This window comes from Carcharhinus amblyrhynchos, chromosome 8 (genome assembly GCF_965287045.1).
Source record: "Carcharhinus amblyrhynchos chromosome 8, sCarAmb.v2.hapA, whole genome shotgun sequence".
Lineage (NCBI taxonomy): Eukaryota > Metazoa > Chordata > Chondrichthyes > Carcharhiniformes > Carcharhinidae > Carcharhinus > Carcharhinus amblyrhynchos.
Genome location: NC_137331.1, coordinates 72545806 through 72568016, shown reverse-complemented (window position 1 = coordinate 72568016; position 22211 = coordinate 72545806). Strand labels below are relative to the sequence as shown.

Below are 22211 nucleotides of genomic sequence, written 5' to 3'. Positions count from 1 at the left end.
CCATGAGGTCATCTTGAAGGACCCACGTACCTTCAGGAAAATTTCAATGTACTGTTCTATCAAGGACTTTAATTAGCTATCTGCTGTCAGAAATCTGTCTCTAGGAAAACTGTACAGAGGCAGTTAGTCGTTTGGAACCCAGCCTAACACGCTGCGTTCTAAATTTCCACACACCCTGTGCCCAAAGCCATTTCCTGTCCCCAAAGCCATTTCCATGGGACTAGTAAAATTTCAATTCTGATCTCCACCCAGAATGATTTTACTTCTAGTACTACTGGGTAGGTGAGATTGGGATTGGTCATGAGAGGGCATTACATTGGCAAGAGGGCTACATTAGGGCCATGCATATTAGGGTGCAGGTCACAACTGGGCATGGAGAAAGCATAACTGGCATGCAGAAGACCTTTTGAAGTTATCTTTCAAAAGGTTCCCAAAGCCAGACTCTGGTGCACAACTCCTCTGAAGGATCATGAATCACCAGACCTTGAGAAGCTGATCAAACTCTAAGAAAACTGTTAGACTAAGCCTAACTCCACAACAGACAGGCCAAGTCAGGCATGCAGGCTGCAGGCTCACTGCCTACACTTCTCCTGCACCTGGCAAAACTGGGAACATTGGGAACTGGGGCAAGAATCCCAGAATCAGGTCCCACTTTCTACTCCAAGTGGAGTCTCCACGATTCCACGAAAGTCCAGCCTCTGACACCCAACCCACAGAAATGAGGAGTTTTTGCATTTCATAAGTATAAAATCTTGATTTGCCGCATACCACTTCATGTAAAATGAAAGCTCTGAACTTCAGAAAAACAAAGTCACACTTTCCTTAGTTTGCATTGTGAAAAGGATATATTTTACTTCCTCCGCTAATAAATCACAGCTAGTAAGTTCAGAAGATTTACACAAAATCAGTCATTTTGATTTTGCCTCTTATTCTTTTCTCCCATTCCCACCTGAAAGTATTTACTTCTTGAAGAGATACAGTTCTACAAGTAGTTATTCTTCAAGTGACCAAAAAGGTTGTTATTTTCAATCCTGTTGAATTTCCACTTCAGGTTCCCAAACCTCATATATATGTCCTGGAGTCTCCAGGAATGAAAAATTAGTCTTGTGGATACTGTTTCAAGCATCATTTAAAAAAAAACATTTTTTCCCTTTGAACACATTTGTTTTTCAGTTATAAAAATATTGGAAGTGAGAAAGGAAGTTTGTTTACCAACGGTCAGTCAAAATCATCCAATTAGATGATGTACAATACACTTACTTTCAAATGAGAAAGTTACCAGTGGATGGATGCGTTGGAAAACCAAAGGTAGTAGTGTAGGAGCAGGGGAGCATGCAATAAAATTTCCAGGAATACTTAGAAGAGTACATGGAATCCCTATAGTGCAGAAGGAGGCCATTTGGCCCATTGAGTTTGTACTGACAATCCAGGCCCTATCTCTGCAACTCCATCTATTTACTCTGTTAGTTCCCCTGACACTAAGGGCAATTTAGCATGGCCAATCAATCGGACCTGCACATCTTTGGACTGTGGGAGCAAACCAGATCACCCGGAGGAAACCAACGCGGACATGAGGAGAATGTGCAGACTCCACATAGATAGTGACCCAGGTCAGAATTGAACCACTGTGCTAACTACTGTGCCATAATGCCGCCCTGTCCAGCCAAAGTTTGGAAACCTTCTTCCACTGGAAGCTCCTGGTGAGTGTTAAGGAGAAGATTCTGGCCAATTTCTACTCCAAGCCTCTCCAAAGGCCATTAGTGGTACCAAATATGTAATTAGCTGAGAACACAACAGTAATTAAACCCGGGACCTTCCTGCTCCATATGACTCAATTGCTGAATCTATATTGATCCTGAGAAAAATTTATTTTGCATTTCCACTGGATCATTTCCTCTCTGATGTACATACACAACTCTGCTACGATGACACAAAACAACAGTAGATCAAGTACTTAGTGATGCTCAAAAGCTCTTTTTGCTGCAGATTAAAATGGGCAAACAAACATTCCAAATCTCACTGCGTAGTGTAAATAATCAGAGAAACAGACACAGAGGCATTTAAAAAGACTCCATCATACAAACAATATGTTCTCAAAAGTGAGGTATGGAAAATATCTAAAGTTCCCGAGTTGAATATAAACAGTCCTTTTTTATTTGTTCATGAGATGTGAGCATTGCTGGCTAGGTCAGCATTCATTGCCAATTCTAATTGCCCTTGAACTGAGTGGCTTGCTAGGCCATTTCACAGGGCACTTAAGAGTCATCCATATTGCTGTGGGTCTGGAGTCATATGTAGACCTGACCAGGTACAACGGCAGATTTCCTTCACTAAAGGACATTATTGAACCAGATGGGGTTTTGACAATTGACATTGGTTTCAGTTATCATAAGACTTTTAATTCCAGAATTTTAATGAATTCAAATTCCACCATCTGCCAAGATGAAGTTTGAATCTAGGTCCCCAGAGTCCACTGAAGATACCACAGCTTTACTGCCTCCCACCAGGTGAAGGCTAAGCATATAAAATAAACTAAACATCAGGTTATACTTCAAGGATACTTCCAAGTGAACAAGTTTTTTTAAAAATAGGATCCCACAATTGTACCTGTCTTCACAGAAGAATTTCAAGGTTATATTGCTTTTGAATGGCTGCTGTCAAATTGATTTTCCCATATCAGTAGCAAATTTTTAAAGCATATCACAATTTTAAAATCTAGAATAGATTTATTTGCAACATCATTTCTTACCTTGCTTCCCAAATCTCTTGAATCTCGCTCCATTTTAATGTCAGTAACTGTGTATTTGATACGGTTTCTTCTGCCATTACTGCTGTTATCTGTGCCATAGTCTGGTGTTATCTGGACCGATAGAGGGCTGTCACTTAGGTTTATTGGTTGCTCATCCTGGCCAGCCGAATGGTCTGGATTGGCTGTGCCATTACCATTAATGTCTCCCATACTTGCATACATCTCACCACAATGGCCTCCTTCTGTAGCACTAGAATTCAGCATCAAGGCCTCATTTCCATTGAAACACTCCACTGATGAATCCTCTGTAAAGACAGAAGTGCCAGACTTTAGGACTTATCTGTTTTACTGATCTAAACATCAATTTCTGCAATATAACCTGAAGTGCTCTTTCATGATAACCTATCATGTTAGCCAATAAGCAAGAAATGCATTCTAAATCATGGGATTGAAACTGATATACAGAATAACTTTGTGCCGACACAAATATTTTCAATGGCCTTTCAATCTTGAGACTTCAGGCCGGAATTTTCCATCTGTTCATGCCCGTGGGATTCTCTGGTTCCGCTGCAGTGAACGGAGATTTGGCTGAGTGCCAAATTCTCCGTCCTTGCTTGCAGCAGCAAAGTGTGAACAGCCAGAAAATTCCAGTCCATATTTTTATTTCTAAAATTCATCATGTCAGCAAAACGTATTCATTTTTTCTCATCAATTGTACCTAAATGTTGGATTGACTTCATTGTGCTTTAGAAACTAAATTATGCCAATATAGGTGCGACGATACCAATGTAATGTGACATTGTTCATTAAAATTGCCCTTACTGTGTTTCTGTTTTATGCCCGTTTCTCTAGTGCTTCTTTGTGTTCCATGCTCTGCTACCCAAGATCCTCCTATCTTCCTACCCATGAAATTGGCACTTTAGCTGTTCCCACGCCAACAAAGGACCTTTTTTTCTTTCATCCATGGGACATGGATGTCACTGGCTAAACCAGCATTTAATTGCCCATCCTTAACTAACCTCAAGATGGTGTTGTAAGCTGCTTTCTTGAACCCCTGTAGTGGTGTAGGCTGTAGTGTGTAGGTACACCTGCGGGGTTCTTGGGAGGGGAATTCCAGGATTTTGATCCCGTGGTCATGAAGGAACAGCAACATATTTCCAAGTCAGGATGCTGAGTGGTCAGGAGGTGAACTTCCAGGTGGTGGTGTTCATGGTGTTCACATGTATAGCGGCCTGTCTTCTAGGAGGTAGTAGTCATGGGCTTTGAAGGTGCTGCCTAAGGAGCCTTGGTAAATTCCTGGAGTGCATCTTGCAGATGGTACTACTACTACTGTACATCAGTGGTGGAGGAGTGAATGTTTATGGATGCCAATTAAACAGGCTGCTTTGTCCTGGATGGCGTCAAGCTTCTTGAATATTGTTGCAGTGCATTCATCCAGCAAGGGGAGAGTATTCCATCACACTCCTGTCTTGAACACTGTAGATGATGGACAGGTTTTGGGGAGTCAAGGAGTGTGTTACGCGCCACAGGATTCCAAGCTTCTGACCTGTTCTTGTAACCACAGTATTTATATGGCTAGTTCAGTTTCTGATGAATGATATCTCCAAGCATGTTGATGGTTGGATTTTCAGCAATGGTAAGGCCATTGAATGTCAAGGGAGGGATAGATAGATTTATTCTTGTCGGACATGGTCATTGCCTGGCACTTGTATGTCATAAATGTTACTGTTCACTTATCAACCCAAGCCTGAACATTGTTCAGATATCTTGAACATGGACTCCTTGAGTAGCTGAGGAGTCACAAATGATGTCGAAGTCAGCCGGTTATTGCTGAGTAAGTGCTACTTGATGACACTGTCAACAAACCATCCCATCATTTTACAAATGACCGAAAGTAGACTGATGAGATGGTAACTGGCCGTGTTGGATTGACCCTGCTTTTATGTACAGGACATTCCTGGGCAAGTTTCCATCTTTCCAGGTCGATGCCAGTGTCGTTGCGCCACTGTAACAGCTTGGCGAGGATGTGGCAAGTTCTGCAGCACAAATCTTCAGCATTATTCATGGCCCAGAACCTCTGCAGTAACCACTGACTTCAGCCATTTCAAAATATCATGTGGAGTGAATCGAAGTGGCTTCAGACTGGCATCTGTGATGATGAAGACCTATGGGGCAGCCCAAGATGGACCAATCACTCGGCAAGATAAAAGCAAACTACTGGGGATACTGGAATCTAAACAAAAACAGAAAATGCTGGAAAATCTCAGCAGGTCTGACAGCATCTGTGGGGAGAGAATACAGCCAATGTTTCAAGTCTAGATGACACTTCGTCAGAGTGCAATAGAACCAACATTTCGAGTCTAGATGACTCTTCAGAGATCTGTGACTTGAATATGCTTTATTCTCTCTCCACCAATGCTGTCAGACCTGCTGAGATTTTCCACCATTTTCTTTTCTGCATTCACCCGGCAATTCTGGCTGAAGATTGTTGCAAATACTTCAGCCTTAGCTTTTGTACTAATGTGCTGGGCTTAGCCATCATTGAGGATAGGGATACTTGTGGAATTCACCATCATTCTGAACTGGACGTTGTAGGACTGCGGAGCTTAAATCGGATCTGCTTGTTGTAGAATCACTTAGCTCTATCACTTGCTACTTAAGCTGTTTGACATGCAAGTCGTCCTGTCTTGTGGTTTCACCAAGTTGAACCCCCATTTTTAGGTATGCCTGCTGCTGCTTCTCACATGCCCTACTGCAATCTTTATTGACCAGGGTTGATTCCCTGGCTCTATGGTAATGAAAGGGTGGGGGACATGCTAAGCTGTAGGTTCAAGATTGTGGTTGCGTACAATTCTGCTGCAGCTGATGGTCCACAGGACCTCAAGCCTGCCTAGTATGCCTAGCTGCTAGATCTGTTCAAAATCTGTCACATTTAGCATGGTAGTAGTGCTGCACAACATGATGGAAGGTGCCCTCAATGTGAAGATGGGACTTCACTGTCACAAAAACTGTGCAGTAGTCACTGCTACCAATACTGTTATGGCCTTTTGCATTTCTGGCAGACAATTTGGTGAGGATGAGGTCCAGTTTGTTTTCCCCTTATGTTGGTTCCCTCACCATCTGCTACACACCCAGTCAAGCAGCTATGTCCTTTAGAACTCAGCTAGCTCAGTCATCCAGAGTACGTTCTGCATCCCTGCCACACTCTTTGCTTCTTCCAAGTGGTACTTAACATGGAGGAGTACAGTTTCATCAGCTGAGGGAGGAAGGTATGTGGTAATTAGCAGGAGCTTCCCATGCCCCAGTTTGACCTGATGCCATGAGACTTCAGTGGATTCAAAGCTGATGATGAGGACTGCTAGGAAAACTGCCTCCCAACTGCCACCATCTCTGCTGGGTCTGTCTTGCCTGTGGAACATGGAGTACCAGGGATGGTGATGGTAATGTCCAAGATGTCATCTGCACGGCATGATTCCGAGAGAGCGACTATGTCAGACTGTTGCTTAACTAGTCTGTGAGACAGCTCTCCCAATTTTGGCATTAGCCCCCCGATGTTAATAAGGAGGAATTTGCAGGGTCATTTGAGCTGAGTTTACTTTTAGAATAAAATCTAAATACTGTGGATGCTGAAATAAAAGTAGGAGATGCTGGATAAGTTCAGCAGATCCAGCAGCATCTGTGAAGAGCAAAACAGAGTTAACGTTTCAAGAATGTATGATTTTCCTTCAGAGTTACCTCTTGCTGGAGAGGTAAAATCCACCTTACACTGTTAGCCCAATAACTTGATATAATGAACCATATTGGTATATAACATAGCTCAGCTCTAATAATAACCCTGCTACTTTGATTTCTACAAAATATTCAACAGGATTAACATTATTGCAAAGGGCCAGAAAGTACTGAAGCAACACTAGTTCATTAGAGCAATCAGAAGTTATTTATGTCATCACTAAAGTACTGAAGGTGTTTGTAAATGGATCCTTTTTTTTAGCCCTATGTTTTGTATAGCTTTAATAGCTTATAGGATATTAAACCGTGTACTCAGACAGTGGCAGTGTGTATGAATTGTTGACAGCAGCTGAATAGTTGCATGTTCTAAATTTCAACAGTCATTAAAAAATACTCCATTCTCTTGATGCATAGGTCATCTTCATCATTATGATGGGTTGAGGAAGGGTTCTATCATTTTGCTAATACTGAATGTTGTTACGATGCCGGTCGACGTCATAAGTCTGGGAAAATCCAGCACTGAAACCCTGACTCAAAAGTCTAATGTTTACTCTTTTTTAGAAAAGATGGAGAAATGGAGTCACAGGACTGCTGATCAATTTTAACAAGAAAAAAAATGAAACATGAAAAGATGGATTATGATACAACAATCCTTCCCCCCCACCGCCACCGCCACCACCACCACCACCACCATACAGGCACACACACACACACACACACTCACACACACGCACACACACTTGGCTTCACAAAAACTCATAGCTTTTAAGGCAAACACAAATACAAAACATTGAGCGACAACTGTCTCAGTAACACAAAGTCCTTTAAACACACGTAACCCCACGTATTTACCCTGCTAATTTCCCTGACACCAAGGGGCAATTTAACATGGTCAAACTACCTGACCCACACATCTTTGGACTGTGGGAGGAAACCTACGCAGACACAGGGAGAACATGCAAACTCCACATAGACAGTCACCCAAGGCCAGAATTGACCCCAGGTCCCTGTGAGGCAGGACTAACCACTGTGCAACCATGCTGCCCCAGGTAAAAGCTAAACTTAAGCTAAAACTAAACTCAAAATCTTTCTGTCTTAAAAGGGCTGCTAGTTGCCAAGCAACAGTTTCTCCTTCTCCAGGCTTTTATTTGCTTTCCATGCCGTAACTTCTCCAAATACAATACAAGCACAGTTTTCATTGAAGCCAAAACACCCAAACATACAAACATCATTGTCTTGCACGAATATAACTATAGGTTTACAGAAACGCTAAATTAAACTCACTTAAAACTATACCTTATGTTTGATAGTTACCAGTACAAATACAATTCCTTAAAACTACCTTTGTTTTCCTAACAATGCCAATTGTTGGACAGTGTGAACTGAAAAAAATGCTAGAATTTTTAAAATACACATTTTTTAAAAAATTCAACATTCGGTCCATTAACAAATATGCCCACTGCCTTTATCACATTGAATATGTAATCCTGTGTACTGTTGTGTCAAACCTTGTTTTAAAACCCTTTAATAGATTAAAAATCCTTTGTGGGCTAATGATGTTCATGTTCATTTACATGACAAGAACATGGATGGAGCTTGCAGCATTAGATGAACGTCCACAAATACTGATGCACATTGTTCCTTTTTATTAGGTGGACCAATGTGATCAAGCAAGTATGATACAGGTTCAACAATGAAATATAAAAAAAGCTCTAAAATTAACCAGGGACTGTAGGGTGTAAAATCAATTATTCTAAGGGGTGTACACAACATACAATGGTAAATCTAAAGTTTATATTTATTGACAGTAAACTTTTAAATTTTCATCTGTTAGCATTGCTCATGCTAGATCAACAATGATAGAGATAGGCCCTTGGTTGGTAAGAGGATCAAAGATTATGGGAAAAGGCTGGAGAATGGGGTTGAGGAATTTATCAGTCATGACTGAATGGTGGAGCAGACTCAATGGGCTGAATGGCCTAATTCTGCTCCTATGTCTTATGGTCTTACAGAACTTGGTTTTGGTTCGACTGTGAACATAATTCTACCAATCTCTAGGCCAAAATTCTGTCTAGTAGAACCCATACCATAAAATTGCTTGATTATTTTTAAGCAAAAGCAATAATCACCAGGCCAGACAATAGCTTCCACAGTAGCTCTCTGAGTCCTTTGCTGAATTCTGTCAAGGAGCAGTCTTTAAATAATATGAGTCTTTGATTGGGGTGCACCACAGCTGCAGTTTGGGTTCCCTGCAAGGCCCCATTTGTGCCGATTTGCTATACAAAGGCATTGACCAGCATGGAAACGATTAAGGAAAGGCCAACGGTGACCTGGCAAGTTGAAGCTGGGTGGGAGGGCTGTGGAATTTATGATGAGGAAGTTGTTTTTTAATGGTGGCAAGATAGTTCCATTTCTGGAGCCATAGGACCTCTACTGTTGTTATTCCTTGGCACAGTGGTCTTAGCTGTACAGCCAGCATATTGAGAGGCATCCGCAGGCAGATTAGTGCAGCCCTTATAAACAACTCAAGCCTGCTGCTGTGTAAGTTTCCAGCTGTCATACTGCAATCTCCCTCCTTATGTGAGGGGCCAGGGTGTTGTTCCAGGACAGGGATACAGGACAGCTAAATTGATCAGAAGGTAGCCAAGATGAAACATGTTGTTGTGTTGAGCTGTCTATCTACAAGTATGGGATGAGTTATACTATACTGGCGCACAGTACTCTGCAGTTGAGTAGATGATGGCAAGAAGTGAGGTCCTTAAGATTTGTGTATCTATATCCCATGAAGTGCCAACAAGTTTGCTGAGAAGGTTGCTTCATGTTTTGATGTTTTTTGCTATCTTGTTCAGATTTTTTTGTATGTCAATATTTGGTCAAGGGTAACACCAAGATAAATGGGATTCAGTCTCTTAACATTGAAGGAGATGTTGAGTCCGTTCTTGGCACTGGCATTGTGGAGATGGAATATACTTGAGATGGTTTTGTTGCTGCTGGGCTGAAGGCTTACAATAGATGGCCAGCTTCGCAACATCATTGTTTAGTTTTGTCTTTACTTTCGAAAATATCCAAGTTTGAGAGGCACAGAAGTTATGCTCAGCATAGATGAACTTCAGGGACAGGATTGGAGACAGATCATTGAAAAGGTTGGGGATAGATTCCCAGATCCTAGGGAATCCCGTGGGACTGTTTCCTCCAGGCGCTTGTCTGTGCATAGTTAACCATTTATCTCAGAGCAATAGTTGAATGGCATCAGCAAGACACAGAGGGAGGGCTATTGAGAGAATCTGACAAGGAGGCCAGTGTGCCATTCCATGGCATATACCATAGTGAACCAAGTAAGCCTCACAACATCAGGTTAAATTCCAACAGGTTTATTTGGTATCATGAGCTTTCAGACTACTTCTCGTTCATTAGATGAGTGATCACTCATCTTTCGGAGCACTGCTCCTTCATCAAATGCAGAGTCTGCACCAATCACTATCCCACCCAGGCCCTATTCCCATAACCCCACATATTTACCCTGCTAATCTCCTGACACTAGGGTCAATTTAGCATGGCCAATCACCCTAATCCACACATGTTTGGACTTCATTGATGTGTCTGTTCCATTCAAAACAATATAAAAAGAGAGCCTTCGGCGAAGCAGGAGTCGTAATTATGAGCCAGAGATCTATAAGGTTGCATACTGTGAATAAGCTAACATCAAGGAAAGGGATTGTGTCTTATTTTGTACTTCACCATCTGGCTTGGATCCATATAATAAACTGAGCCGTGACTCATATGAGTAATATCATTTAGGGGTCAATTTTAAAATCAGGTGGGTTTCAGTGCAGAATGTGCTTGGAAAGGATTTAAAAACTTGATGTCTGTATCGATATGCCAAAGAGCTCACGCCTGAAGATCCTGAGATTTCAGTTTTCGAAGTATATGATACAAGCAGACAGCATCAATCCACACAGTTCACTCGCACCATTCCAAAAATACTTTGAGCATACTGGCAGCACAGCAAAAGCATAAATTAGACATTTTTGTAAACATTTAATCCTGTATAGAATCCTCTCTCAGGATTGTTTTGTGAAGCATAAAGTCAGGTTCAGGTTAAGTTCACAGTCCAGGGAAGTTGACAACACAGCATATTTTTTAAATCAGAGGGTTTAAATAACTGAATCAATGTTGAGCCTGCAGCAATTGAGTTGACTGCTAACCAAGCAACTACCCATGGACTTCTGAAAGAACAAACTCAGTTTTAGTGCTTTGGCATCTCAATGCCAATGCATAAGGATGCTTGGTATAGTGTGGGTTAACGTGAAACTGGAATGCTGACATAACTCTAAATGGTCATCTCACCAGTGTCAACTTAGACATGGAAGTCAGTGTAATAGTCCTTTTGGATAAGGAAACATGGCTGAAAGACCTCTGGCTAAGAATGACAGACACACCACTATTTCATGTAGCAATCTAAGCATGATCCCAGAAGCACTCTGGTACAGCGACAAGCAAATATTTTAAATTTTGTCTGTCATCCTAGGCCCTGGAAGAATCCAACTTTCAATTATGGGCAAGATCCTGGAACCACACCAGTCTGGCAACAAGCAAATATTCAAGATTTGGTACATCATCAAAACCAATCCCTTCCTCTCTAAGCTTTTTTCCTCAAATCAGTAGATGATATCAAAACAACCCACATGAGACTGCAAGTTCCTGAGAGGTCAATCAGTGGCGAGACTCTTGGCTGGGACTTCTGCTCTGAATTATCTTCATTCCTTGTAGAGCCAGTTTGTCCAACTCCCTTGCAGGTGGCATGAACCCTGAGGTCCTGACGCAAGGACAGCAGGGTTTTGTGAGTGGAAAATCATGTCTCACAAATTTAATTGAGTTTTTTGAAGGGGTAACCAAGAAAGTAGATGAGGGTAGTGCAGTTGATGTTGTGTACGTGGATTTTAGCAAGACCTCTGACAAGGTACCGCATGGTAGGTTGTTGCATAAGGTTAAATCTCACAGGAGCCAGGGTGAGGTATCTAAATGGATACAAAATTGGCTTCTTGACAGAAGCCAATTTTGGTGGTTGTAGAGAGTTGTTTTTCAAACTGGAGGCCTGTGACTTCCAGTGGGTGTGTGCCTCAGGGATCAGTGTTGGGTCTGCAGTCATTTGTCATTTATATTAAATGATTTGGATGAAAATGTAGGAGGCATGGTTAGTAAGTTTGCAGATGACACTAAGATTGGTGGCAAAGTGGACAGTGAAGAAAGTTATCTCCAATTGCAACAGGATCTTGGTCAATTGGGCCAGTGGGCTGACGAATGGCAGATGGAGTTTAATTTAGACAAATGCGAGGTGATACATTTTGATAGACTGAACCAGGGCAGGACTTACTCAGTTAATGGTAGAGCATTGGGACAGCTATAGAACAAAGAGATCTAGGGGTACATGTTCATAGCTCCTTGAAAGTGGAGTAACAGGTGGACAGAGTGGTGAAGAAGGCATTCGGCATGCTTGGCTTCATTGGTCAGAACTTTGAATACAGGAATTGGAATGTCTTGTTGAAGTTGTACAAGATATTGGTAAGGCCACACTTGGAATACTGTGTGCAATTCTGATCACCCTGTTATAGAAAGGACATTATTAAACCAGAAAGAGTGCAGAAAAGATTTATTAGGATGCTACCGGGACTTAATGCTTTGAGTTATAAGGAGAGGCTGGATAGACTGGGACTTTTTTCTTTGGAGTTTAGGAGATTGAGGGGTGACATTACAGAAGTCTATTAAATAATGCGGGGCACAGACCAGCTAGATAGTCAATATCTTTTCCCAAAGATAGGGGAGCCTAAAACTAGAGGGCACAGGTTTAAGATGAGAGGGAAGAGTTACAAAAGTGTCCAGAGGGGCATTTTTTTTCATATAGAGGATCATGACTGTCTGGAACAAGCTGCCAGAGGTAGTAGTAGAGGTGGTACAATTTTGTCTTTTAAAAAGCATTTAGTTACATGGGTATGATGGGTATAGAGGGATATGGGCCAAATACGGGCAATTTGGATTAGCTTAGGGGCTTTAAAAAAATGGACCAGTTGGGCCAAAAGGTCTGTTTCTATGCTGTAAACCTCTATGACTCTATGAGGTCATCAGACTCGAAGCATTGGCTCTTTTCTTTCTCCACAGATGCTGTCAGACCTGCTGAGTTTCTCCAGCACTTTTTGTTTTTGTTTCAATTAATCTGTACTCCCCTGACTGGCATCCTTCACCCTGCAACTCGATTGCTCGTATCTACGTCACACTTAGTCTTATTCACTGCTGTCCTTCCTGACCTACGTTGTCCTCCGTTTCCCCATTGCATCAATGCCACAAAATTCTCAGACTCATTTTTGAGTGGCTTCACTTCTTATCTTTATAATCTCCTCCAATCTTATTCTATTTACCTATCCACCCAACTGTCCTCCTAAAGAAGTCTACACTCCTCCAACTGACTCTGGTTTCTTGTTCAGCACTTCAACCTGTTAGGGAAGCAGAGTTGAGTTTAAGAATTTTATTTAGATTAAGAAGGTATAGTTTTAGGTAGATTTAATTAAATGTTTCTGTTTGCAAGGACACTGTGATTGGTTTTCATGCTTTGAGCAAACACAGTTTATCTGTGTGGGATTTCATTCCATTATTCCGCTAACACTCTGTTATGCTTGAGAGCTTCGGAATGCAGACTCCTGAGAATTGCCTAGCAATTTGTGGATAGATCAGATAGTTTCCTTTGTTGTATAATCTGTAGCAAAAAGCTAGACAGGTCAGTTGCAGTTGAGCTGCAGACTGGAAGAGAGATAGGTTGCACCTCTCAGGTCTGCTCAAAGCTGGAACCTTATAATGGAAGGAAGAATTTAGACTGTCAGGGTGAAACCTCCACAAAGAACACTAGCAAGGAACTAGTGGAGGGTCACAAGAACAGTAACAAGCAGATTTGAGAACATCTGAAACTATCAGTGTATTTGGAGAACAGACTTCTGTTCTGAGAACCATGAAAAGTTGGGACAACTCAGTGAAAAGTGCTAGGAAAAGACTTTTTTATTATTGTCTGTGGAAAAATTGTAAAGTTGTGGTTGAGATCTAAATAGTGGTTCAACTAGGTATTCTCGTTAAGAGTATGGGAGGGACAAAGAGTTGGTTCAAAAGCCTGGCACTGACTCACTGCTAAAGGTATACTGGAAGCTCTGGCCAAATGGGTGTTTGGAAAATATGAACTGATTTTGGTTTGTGGATTGCTAACTGAAAGTATTACTACGAAGTTTAAGTTTACGTTTATTTGTTGGTGTCATAAGTAAGCTTACATTAACATTGCAATGAAGTACTGTGAAAAAAGAAGATTTTAAAGTTTGTTTTTGGGAGTGGAATTTTGACTCTCATATGACAATCTTGGGGGAGGGGTGGATTCTCAGGAGAAATCTGCAGCTCTTGACTTTGGGGGCTGATAACAATTGTGCTTTCAAATGTATTTTGTCATCCATAGCAACCTTAAACCTGTGTGTAAGTGTTAAGTTAAAGGAGAAATAGAGTAGTATGTATTATAACTGATCTCTTTGGATGTTTAATAAATGTTTTTTTCTTTTGTTAAAAACTATTTAGTGACCCTGTGACTCCGTTTCCTCAGGTTTGATAAGCCAAAAAGAACTATTAAGATCTTTTGAACTAGGGTTCCATTCTAGGATGCTCCTGCCCAGTTATAAAACACCATCTAGGATTGTAACAACACATTCACACTACACTAGTGGCTCTGTGGCGCAATAGATAGTGTGTTGGACTTCTAATCACTGTCTGGAGAGAAATTCAAAGGTTCTGGATTCAAATCCCGACAGAGTCTTCTTTGGGACGGCACAGTGGTTAGCACTGCTGCCTCACAGCTCCAGGGACCCAGGTTTGATTACCAGCTTGGGTCACTGTCTGTGCGGAGTCTGCACATTCTCCCCGTGTCTGTGTGGGTTTCCTTCCATACTGTGCAGGGTAGGATGATTGGTTATGCTAAACTGCCCCTTAGTATCCGGGATTAGGTTAGAGGGATTAGTGGGATAAATATGTGGGGTTATGAGGATAGGGCCTGGGTGAGATAGTTATTGGTGCAGACTCTATGGGCCAAATGGCTTCCTTCTGCGCTGTAGATTTCTGTGATTTCTATGGTAGTGTCACCCATACGTTCAAGGGTTTAAGCCTTACACTCTGCAAGCCTCACCAGCTCCCTTCACCTGTTTTAAGATCTTCCTTAAAATCTATATTTTTCACCAAGCTTTTAGTAGTCCTCGCTTTGGCTAGCAGTGTAATTTTGTATGAAAATGCCTGTGATATGCTTGAGACATTTTTCTATACTATACAATTCAAAGTTATGGCTAACAGGCAATAAAATGTTCATATTGAGCGGACTAGGAGCCATTTTATTACAGTAAAATGTGATCCAAGCAAATGTATTACTTTTGACCTAATCCTGGTTTTGTGAAATATTATATATTGTCAATTTGTGCATATGATTGGTGATTGTAATAATGAGTAGAGTACTTCAAATCAATTGAGAAAAATGAGAAGAAGCTTAATATTCTTTATATAACGAAAACATTCTTGGAACTGTTGTAGACAATTACAGTGTTTCATCTGTAATTGCTTTACATCTTTGGTTGCTAGGTATCTTCTAATGTCACGACCTTCGAACACTCATTTCCTCAAACGGCCAAAAGCTGCATCAGCAAATTACAGGCAATGAACGTCAGCTTACTGTGAAAGATTCATCAGGAATCCGAACCAATGAGGCTGGGGTGTGTGCATTTGAAGCTTGCTGATGGAAGACTTTGATTTTCTGAATGTTGAGTGCAAGCCCTATTTTCTTGCATGCTTCAGTAAAAATACTTTGACGATTCTCTGGAGAGCTGTTTCTGAAATAGCACATACTATAGCATCATCAGTGTATTGCAGCTCAATGACTGTGATCAGGTGGTCTTAGTATTTGACTGGATTGCATAGATTAGCATCCATTTGATAAATAAGCAGCACTTCAGCAGGGAGCTTGTCTCTAGTCAGATGCAGCAAGCTAGTAAGGAAGATGAAGTCAGAATGATTCCACCACCTTGTCTGACTCCTGTCTTAACATCTAAAAGTTCTGTAATGGATCCATTGTTAAGGATCATTGCTCACATATCATGAACCAAGTGAAGTTTGGTAATGAATTTTGGAGAACATCCACACTTTGTTAAAATCTTCCAGAGTGTTTGACGATTTACAGAGTCAAAGACATTTGTAAAGTCAAAGAATGTTATGTAGAAAGGTTGATATTGTTTGTGGCACTTTTATTGCAGTTGACAAGCCATAAAAATCATGTCAGCTGAGATTCAGGAAGTAACTCAGTGTAATAAGTCAATTCAGAAGGGTTCTTGTAATGACCCTTCCTGCAAATGGAAAGCAGGGAGCTCTCTCTAATTTTCTCAGTTGAATCTTTTCCCTTTCTTGAAGATGTCAGAGTCATGGCATCCTCGATCATTCAGCATTTTCTTCATTCCAGACTTGTAGGATAAGGGCATGAAGCTGTACTGTTAGTTCCCCTGCCCTATACTTAGAGATTTCAGCAGAGATAACGGCCCCTCCGCTGCTTTGTTGTTTTTCATTTATGGAATGGCTTTCATCACCACCAGAAGTGTGGGCGGAGTTCAGATCTTACCTCTAGCTGGGTGTTGTGAGATAAGCTGAGAATATTCTTGGCAAAAATTGATTCTTGATCAAAAACTTTTTAAAATGTTCCCTCTATTTGCAATAATCAGATCTCCCTGTCCTTCAGCCTCAGAGGAGCTAGTCCTTGAGCCAGAAATGGTCTTTGTGGCAGTGCTGAAGCCATGGAACTCATTCATGTCAATGAGAAGTTCAGCTTCCTATGACTTGTCTGCCCACCACATGTTTTCATGTCACAGATGTTACGTCAGTTTCTTCTGCTTTGAGTACAGATCACTTTAGATCCTGTGTTTATGATCAATCAATTCATGTGTATCCTGGTCTTTTTCAAATCAATTCTAATGTTTCTAACAGAAAATTGAAGCATTTCTTCACGGGCATTGAAAACGTTGGCCCTAAGGACATCCCAAGCACTGTGGATACACTTTTTCTATTTCTGATTGAAGTTTCAAAGTTTTTCCCCAAAGTATTGGCGAATTTGTCTCTTTTGATTGGATCCTTCAGAACCTTGATGTTGATCTTTTGGGAACATTTCTTCTGTTGCATCCACTATTTGGGAGCCAATTTGACGGGCATAATTGAATGAATAAATTGGTAACCAGCAGTCATCAGCCCCAGTCATTGCTCTGGTAGTGTGAACATCTTTGCAATTCCGGGTACGAATAATGACATGATCAGATGCCAGTGCTTAAACTGTGGGTGTTGTGATGATATTTTGTACTTGTTCTTCTGGTGAAACAGCGTGCTGGTAAGGAAAATACCATTGGAGTTGACATTTCCAATTTCTTCAATGCAAATAATTCCATTCCAGAAATTGGAATCTCTTCCAACTCTGCAGTTGAAGCTTTCGAGAAGAATACGCCTATCCTCCTTTAGAGTCCCACAGAGAACTTGATCAAGCTTGACATAGAAATTCTCCTTCATTTCATTTTTGCCGCCCGGAGTTGGGGCATATGCTGACCATGGTGGCAAACTGGTTCCTTGACAGTTCAAGATAAAGAGTCTTGAAACACTCATTTTTTTCCAAGAGGGAACTCATGAAGCTAGTTCACAAGTTCATTCGTGAAGGCAAATCTAACTCTGAAATCTTCTGATTTCCCCTTCCAGAAGTAGAGCCACATTGGAGTTCCATGAGCTGCTCCTCTCCAGCTCATAATGTGGAGCTGCCAGCGTTGGACTGATTTAAGTATCATAAGAAGTCTCACAACACCACATTAAAGTCCAACAGGATTATTTGGTTGCAAAAGCCACTAGCTTCAGAGCGCTGCTCCTTTGTCAGGTAAGTGGGAGTTCTGTTCACAATCAGGGCATATAAAGACACAAACTCAATTTACAAAATAGTAGTTGGAAGCATTCTCCAAGGCAGCATTCACGACACAACACAATGCCAAATCACTGAGCAGAGACTGATAGCCAAGTGAGGACAGCCTCAACTGGGATCTTGGGTTCATGTCAAATTATCTGTAACCCCCATGACTTGCCTAGGCTTGCAAAATCTCACTAACTGTCCTGGCTGGAGACAATACACATCTCTTTAACCTGTACTTAATCCTCTCTCCACTCACATTGTCTGTACCTTTAAGACTTGAATACCTATAAAGACTTGCATTCCAACCATTATTTTGTAAATTGAGTTTGTGTCTTAATACGCCCTGTTTGTGAACAGAGCTCCCACTCACCCGACGAAGGAGCAGAGCTCCAAAAGCAAGCAGCTTTTGCTACCAAATAAACCTGTTGGACTTTAACCTGGTGTTGTGAGACTTCTCACTGTGCCTCTCCAGCTCACCAGGTCTCACTGACACAGCAATGTTGATATCATATTGCTAGAGTTCTCAGTTTACAAATGCAGTGCGATATTCTGGGAATTCACTCGCTGGTGAGTCGACAAGGGTCCTGGTTTTCCAGGTCCGAGGCTTTACTACTTTTGTTTTGAGGGTGACCCCTCTGAATGTAGCTACTGAAACAGACTCTATTTAGGCCACATTTTCTAGCCCCTCCCAAATGAAGGGTAAGCAAAGTGGATCCTAAAGATGGCTGCTAGTCACAGTTGTTACTGCTGAAAGGCACCCTGCCTCATCTAACTGCTAAACAATCATTTTGCTACTATTGCTTCCATGCCAGATCATTAATAGAAACTATCAAACAAAACAATCCTGATCCTGTTGCCATTTACTGGATGCTGAAGGACTTGGGAGATATGCTCGGAAAGAAAGACAACTGTGTGTGACATCTTCTGGCATGGAGGAAATACTGCACGCCGACTTCTACATTTCTTAACTGATCAAAATCTTGATTCAAAAGCAAGGAAACCAAGAAAATTGGAAGTTTTGTTCAGTTGCAGCCTTTGCCCACATGACCGTCACTGAGATATTCCAGCTAGATGGCAGATCTTCCTCCACCTATTCTGCTGTTGAAGACTGGTTTGCTAGACCCCATTCTGATCAGTATGTCTAGGGTTCATAACAAGCTTTCATGGTAATCAAAATGACCAGGACATAAGGACTCCCCCCTGTACTTCATCCTGTTTTGATAAAATCTTTCCTGCTCATTGTCCAGATTCTGCGGCAGAGAGAGGGGATTAACTTTGGAACCCTGTTTAATCTTATACCAAAGACTAGATTTTGACTTCGGGAAACAGGACCATCAGTTCTCAAATGTAAGCAGGGTTATCTAATCGACTTGAAAACTTCTGTTTTATCCCTGACCCATACAAGAAATCCAGATCTGACGTACAGAGATCCATCAAAGATGCCAAAAGACAGTACCGGACCAAGCTAGAGTCCCAGGCTAGCCACACGGACTCCCACCAACTATGGCAAGATCTGCAAGACGTAGCAGGCTACAAGATGAAGACATGTAGAATCACCAGCACCAACGCACCCCTCCCTGATCAGCTCAATGCATCCTATGCCCTGTTTGGAGCAAAATGTTAGTGAGAGCGTACCCTCCACCCCGGAAGCCTCAGCTGAACCTGTTTCCAAGGTCACGATCGCAGGTGTCATATCAGCCTTCTCGCAAGTCAACCCACGGAAAGTGACTGGCCCAGATAGGGTACCTGCATGAGCACTCAGATCCTGCGCAGACCAGCTGGGGGGGGTATTTGCAGACATCTTTAACCACTGCTTACACCAACCTGAGGTCCCTATCTGCTTCAAGAACACAACCATCATCCCTGTATCAAAGAAAAGCTTGCCTTAATGACTATCATCCGGTGACTCTGACATCCATCTTTATGAAGTGCTTTGAAAGATTAATCATGGCATGAATCAATTCCAACTTCTCAGATTGCCAAAATCCACTATAGTTTGTCTAACACCGCAACAGGGCCACAACAGACACCATTTCCCTGGACCTACACTCACCCCTGCAACATCTGGATAACAAGGACGCCTATGTCAGGCTCCTATTTATTGACTACTGCAGAAGCTTTCAATACCATGTACAGAATTCTCCCAAAAAATTCTAAATGTCAAATTCACACGAAAACTGGAGTAATTCACACTGTTTTGTTAATGGGAGTTCAGAGAAGAATTTCCTGCAGTCTGTGCACTGCAGAAGCCATTAAAAACTATGTGGCCTATCCCTGCTTGAGAGGCTGAAATAAGTGTGCTTAGCAGGCAAATGCACATGTGCCCCACCAGCAGGCTGACTGCAACCCCCAACCCTGCAGTCAGCAGGCTGACTGCAACCCCAACTACACCCCTGCCTGCCCTGATTGCTGGCCTCCTTCCTTCCCCCACGCCTCAGTATGCAGAGTGGTAGCAGGATCCCACATCCCACCGATCATCCCTAGGCCTCCCCGTCAGGCCCTGCTCCCATTAGGCCCTGCCTGCTTGGCACTGCCCCATGCACGATGGGCAGTGCCAAGGTGTCCCCTGGACATTGGCACTTTGTACCCAGGGCAGTGCCAGGGGCACAGGCTGGCACTGCTGGGGTGCCAATGCCCAAGGGCAATGTTCCCCCTTCACTCCAGTAGGGTTGGGCAGGGGGGAAGTCGGGTCACTAGTTTCCTGTTGGCGGGGAGTTAGTGTAATCCCCGCTGGAGTGAACCACTCCCGGGGTGGGGGGGGCTGTTGGGAGAGAATGCTAGCAGGCCTGGAAACTTGAGTCCCAAGCCTGCTAATCACATCTAAATTATACACCAATGACCATTTAAATGGTCTTTGCGCCTCCCCGTCGATTTCTGGCACGGATCTGACACCACTGGAAATCCACCTTTAGGAGATGCTGCTGGGGCGCAAACGCGTGCATCAATTCCATGAATGGGCCAATGCACGAATCTCCTGGCCCGCTACTCTAAAAAGTTAGTGCAGCAAGATGCGAAAATCATGGCCCATCATTCCTCCAAAACTCCGTAGCCTGGGGCTTACTCTCTCTACGACTGGATCCTGAACTTCCCAACCCATAGACCGCAATCAGCAAGGATTGGCAACAACACCTCCTCCACGATCATCCTCAACACCAATGCCTCACAAGGCTCTGCCCTCAACCCCTTCCTATACTCCGATGACTGTATGGCCAAATTCCCTTCCAACTCAATTTTCAAGTTTGCTGAAGACACCACCAAAGTGGGCCAAATCTCAAACAATGATAAGACGGAGTACAGGAACGAGATAGAGAATCTTGTAAACTGGTAAGACAAAAATAATCTCTTCCTCAATATCAACAAAATGAGGAGATGGTCATCGAGTTCAGGAAATGTAGTGGAGGACATGCCCCTGTCTACATCAACAGGGACAAAATGGAAATAAATCGAGAGCTTCAGGTTTCTAGGTGTCCAGTTTACCAACAATGGGTCCTGGTCCCTCCGCGCCGCTATAGTTAAGAAAGCCAACCAATGCCTCTACTTTCTCAGGAGGCTAAGGGAAATGTCCACTACGAGTCTCACTGACTTTTACAGATGCACCATAGAAAGCATTCTTTCTGGCTGTATCACAGCTTGGTATGGCTCCTTCTCTGTCCAAAAATGTGTGGGTTAGGTTGATTGACCATGCTAATTAAACCGTAGCGCCAGGGGATTAGCAGGGTAAATACATGAGGGTTACGGGAATGGGACCTGGGTGGGATTGTGTTCAGTGCAGACCCGATGGGTCAAATGGCCTCCTTCTGCACTGCAGAGATTCTATATTGTGAACAAAGCCCAGCCCATCACGCAAACCAATCTCCCACCATTAACTCCGTCTACACTTCCTGCTGTCTCTGAAAAGCAACCAGCATAATCAAGGACCCCACGCACCGTGGCAATACTCTCTTCCACCTTCTTCCTTCAGGAAAAAGATACAAAAGTCTGAGGTCACGTACTAACCGACTCAAGAACAGCTTCTTCCCTGCTGCCAACAGACTTTTGAGTCTACCACATATAAAGTTGATCTTTCTCAAACCCTAATATGACTGTAATACTACATCCTGTACCCTTTCCTTTCCTTTCCTATGTATGGTATGCTTTGTCTGTATAGCACACAAGAAACAATACTTTCCACTGTATACTAATCAATAACTAAATGTTTCTTCCTGTAGAATGGAGCCCAAAATTACACAATACTCCCAACTGGTGGCTAACTATGGTTTTGTACAGATACACAATTATATTTTGGTTTTACTTTTGATTCCACTTGCAACAAAACCTGATGATCAATTACCTTAATTATGGTCTTACCCACTTAAAATGCTACTTTTAAATTTGAAGCTCCAAATCTTTCTGCTCTTTCGCAACTCAATCTTCCCAAAGTGCAATTTCTTTTACTTTTTTCACTCTAAAAGATACAATGTCACATTTCCAGACATTGAATTCTATTTACAATTTTCATGGCCATTCCGCAATCTTATGAAATCCTGTTGCAGCTTCTTTTGCCCTCAGAATTATTCACTATATCTCCTATTTCAGTATCCTCTGGAAATTTGAACAATCTTAAGCCTTGTATCTAAATGATAGAACAGAAGCTTGAACAGAAGTCTATGGGACATCACTACATACTTTCAACCACTCTGGTAACTGATTAAATTAAACCTTGATCCCATCAATCTGAATTAAACTCATATGCCCTAATGTTTT

At 42.2% G+C, this 22211-nt stretch overlaps 1 protein-coding gene across 3 annotated transcripts in view; it reads right to left on the bottom strand.

Annotated features, from left to right (window-relative positions):
- Positions 1-22211, bottom strand: part of LOC145346677 (nucleolar protein 4-like) — a 374023-nt gene that overhangs the window by 125386 nt on the left and 226426 nt on the right. For all 3 annotated transcript variants that reach the window (XM_080194262.1, XM_080194263.1, XM_080194264.1), the window contains one exon: positions 2750-3054. In XM_080194262.1, coding sequence (XP_080050388.1) covers positions 2750-3054 — 305 coding nt within the window. The remainder of the gene's footprint in view (positions 1-2749; positions 3055-22211) is intronic.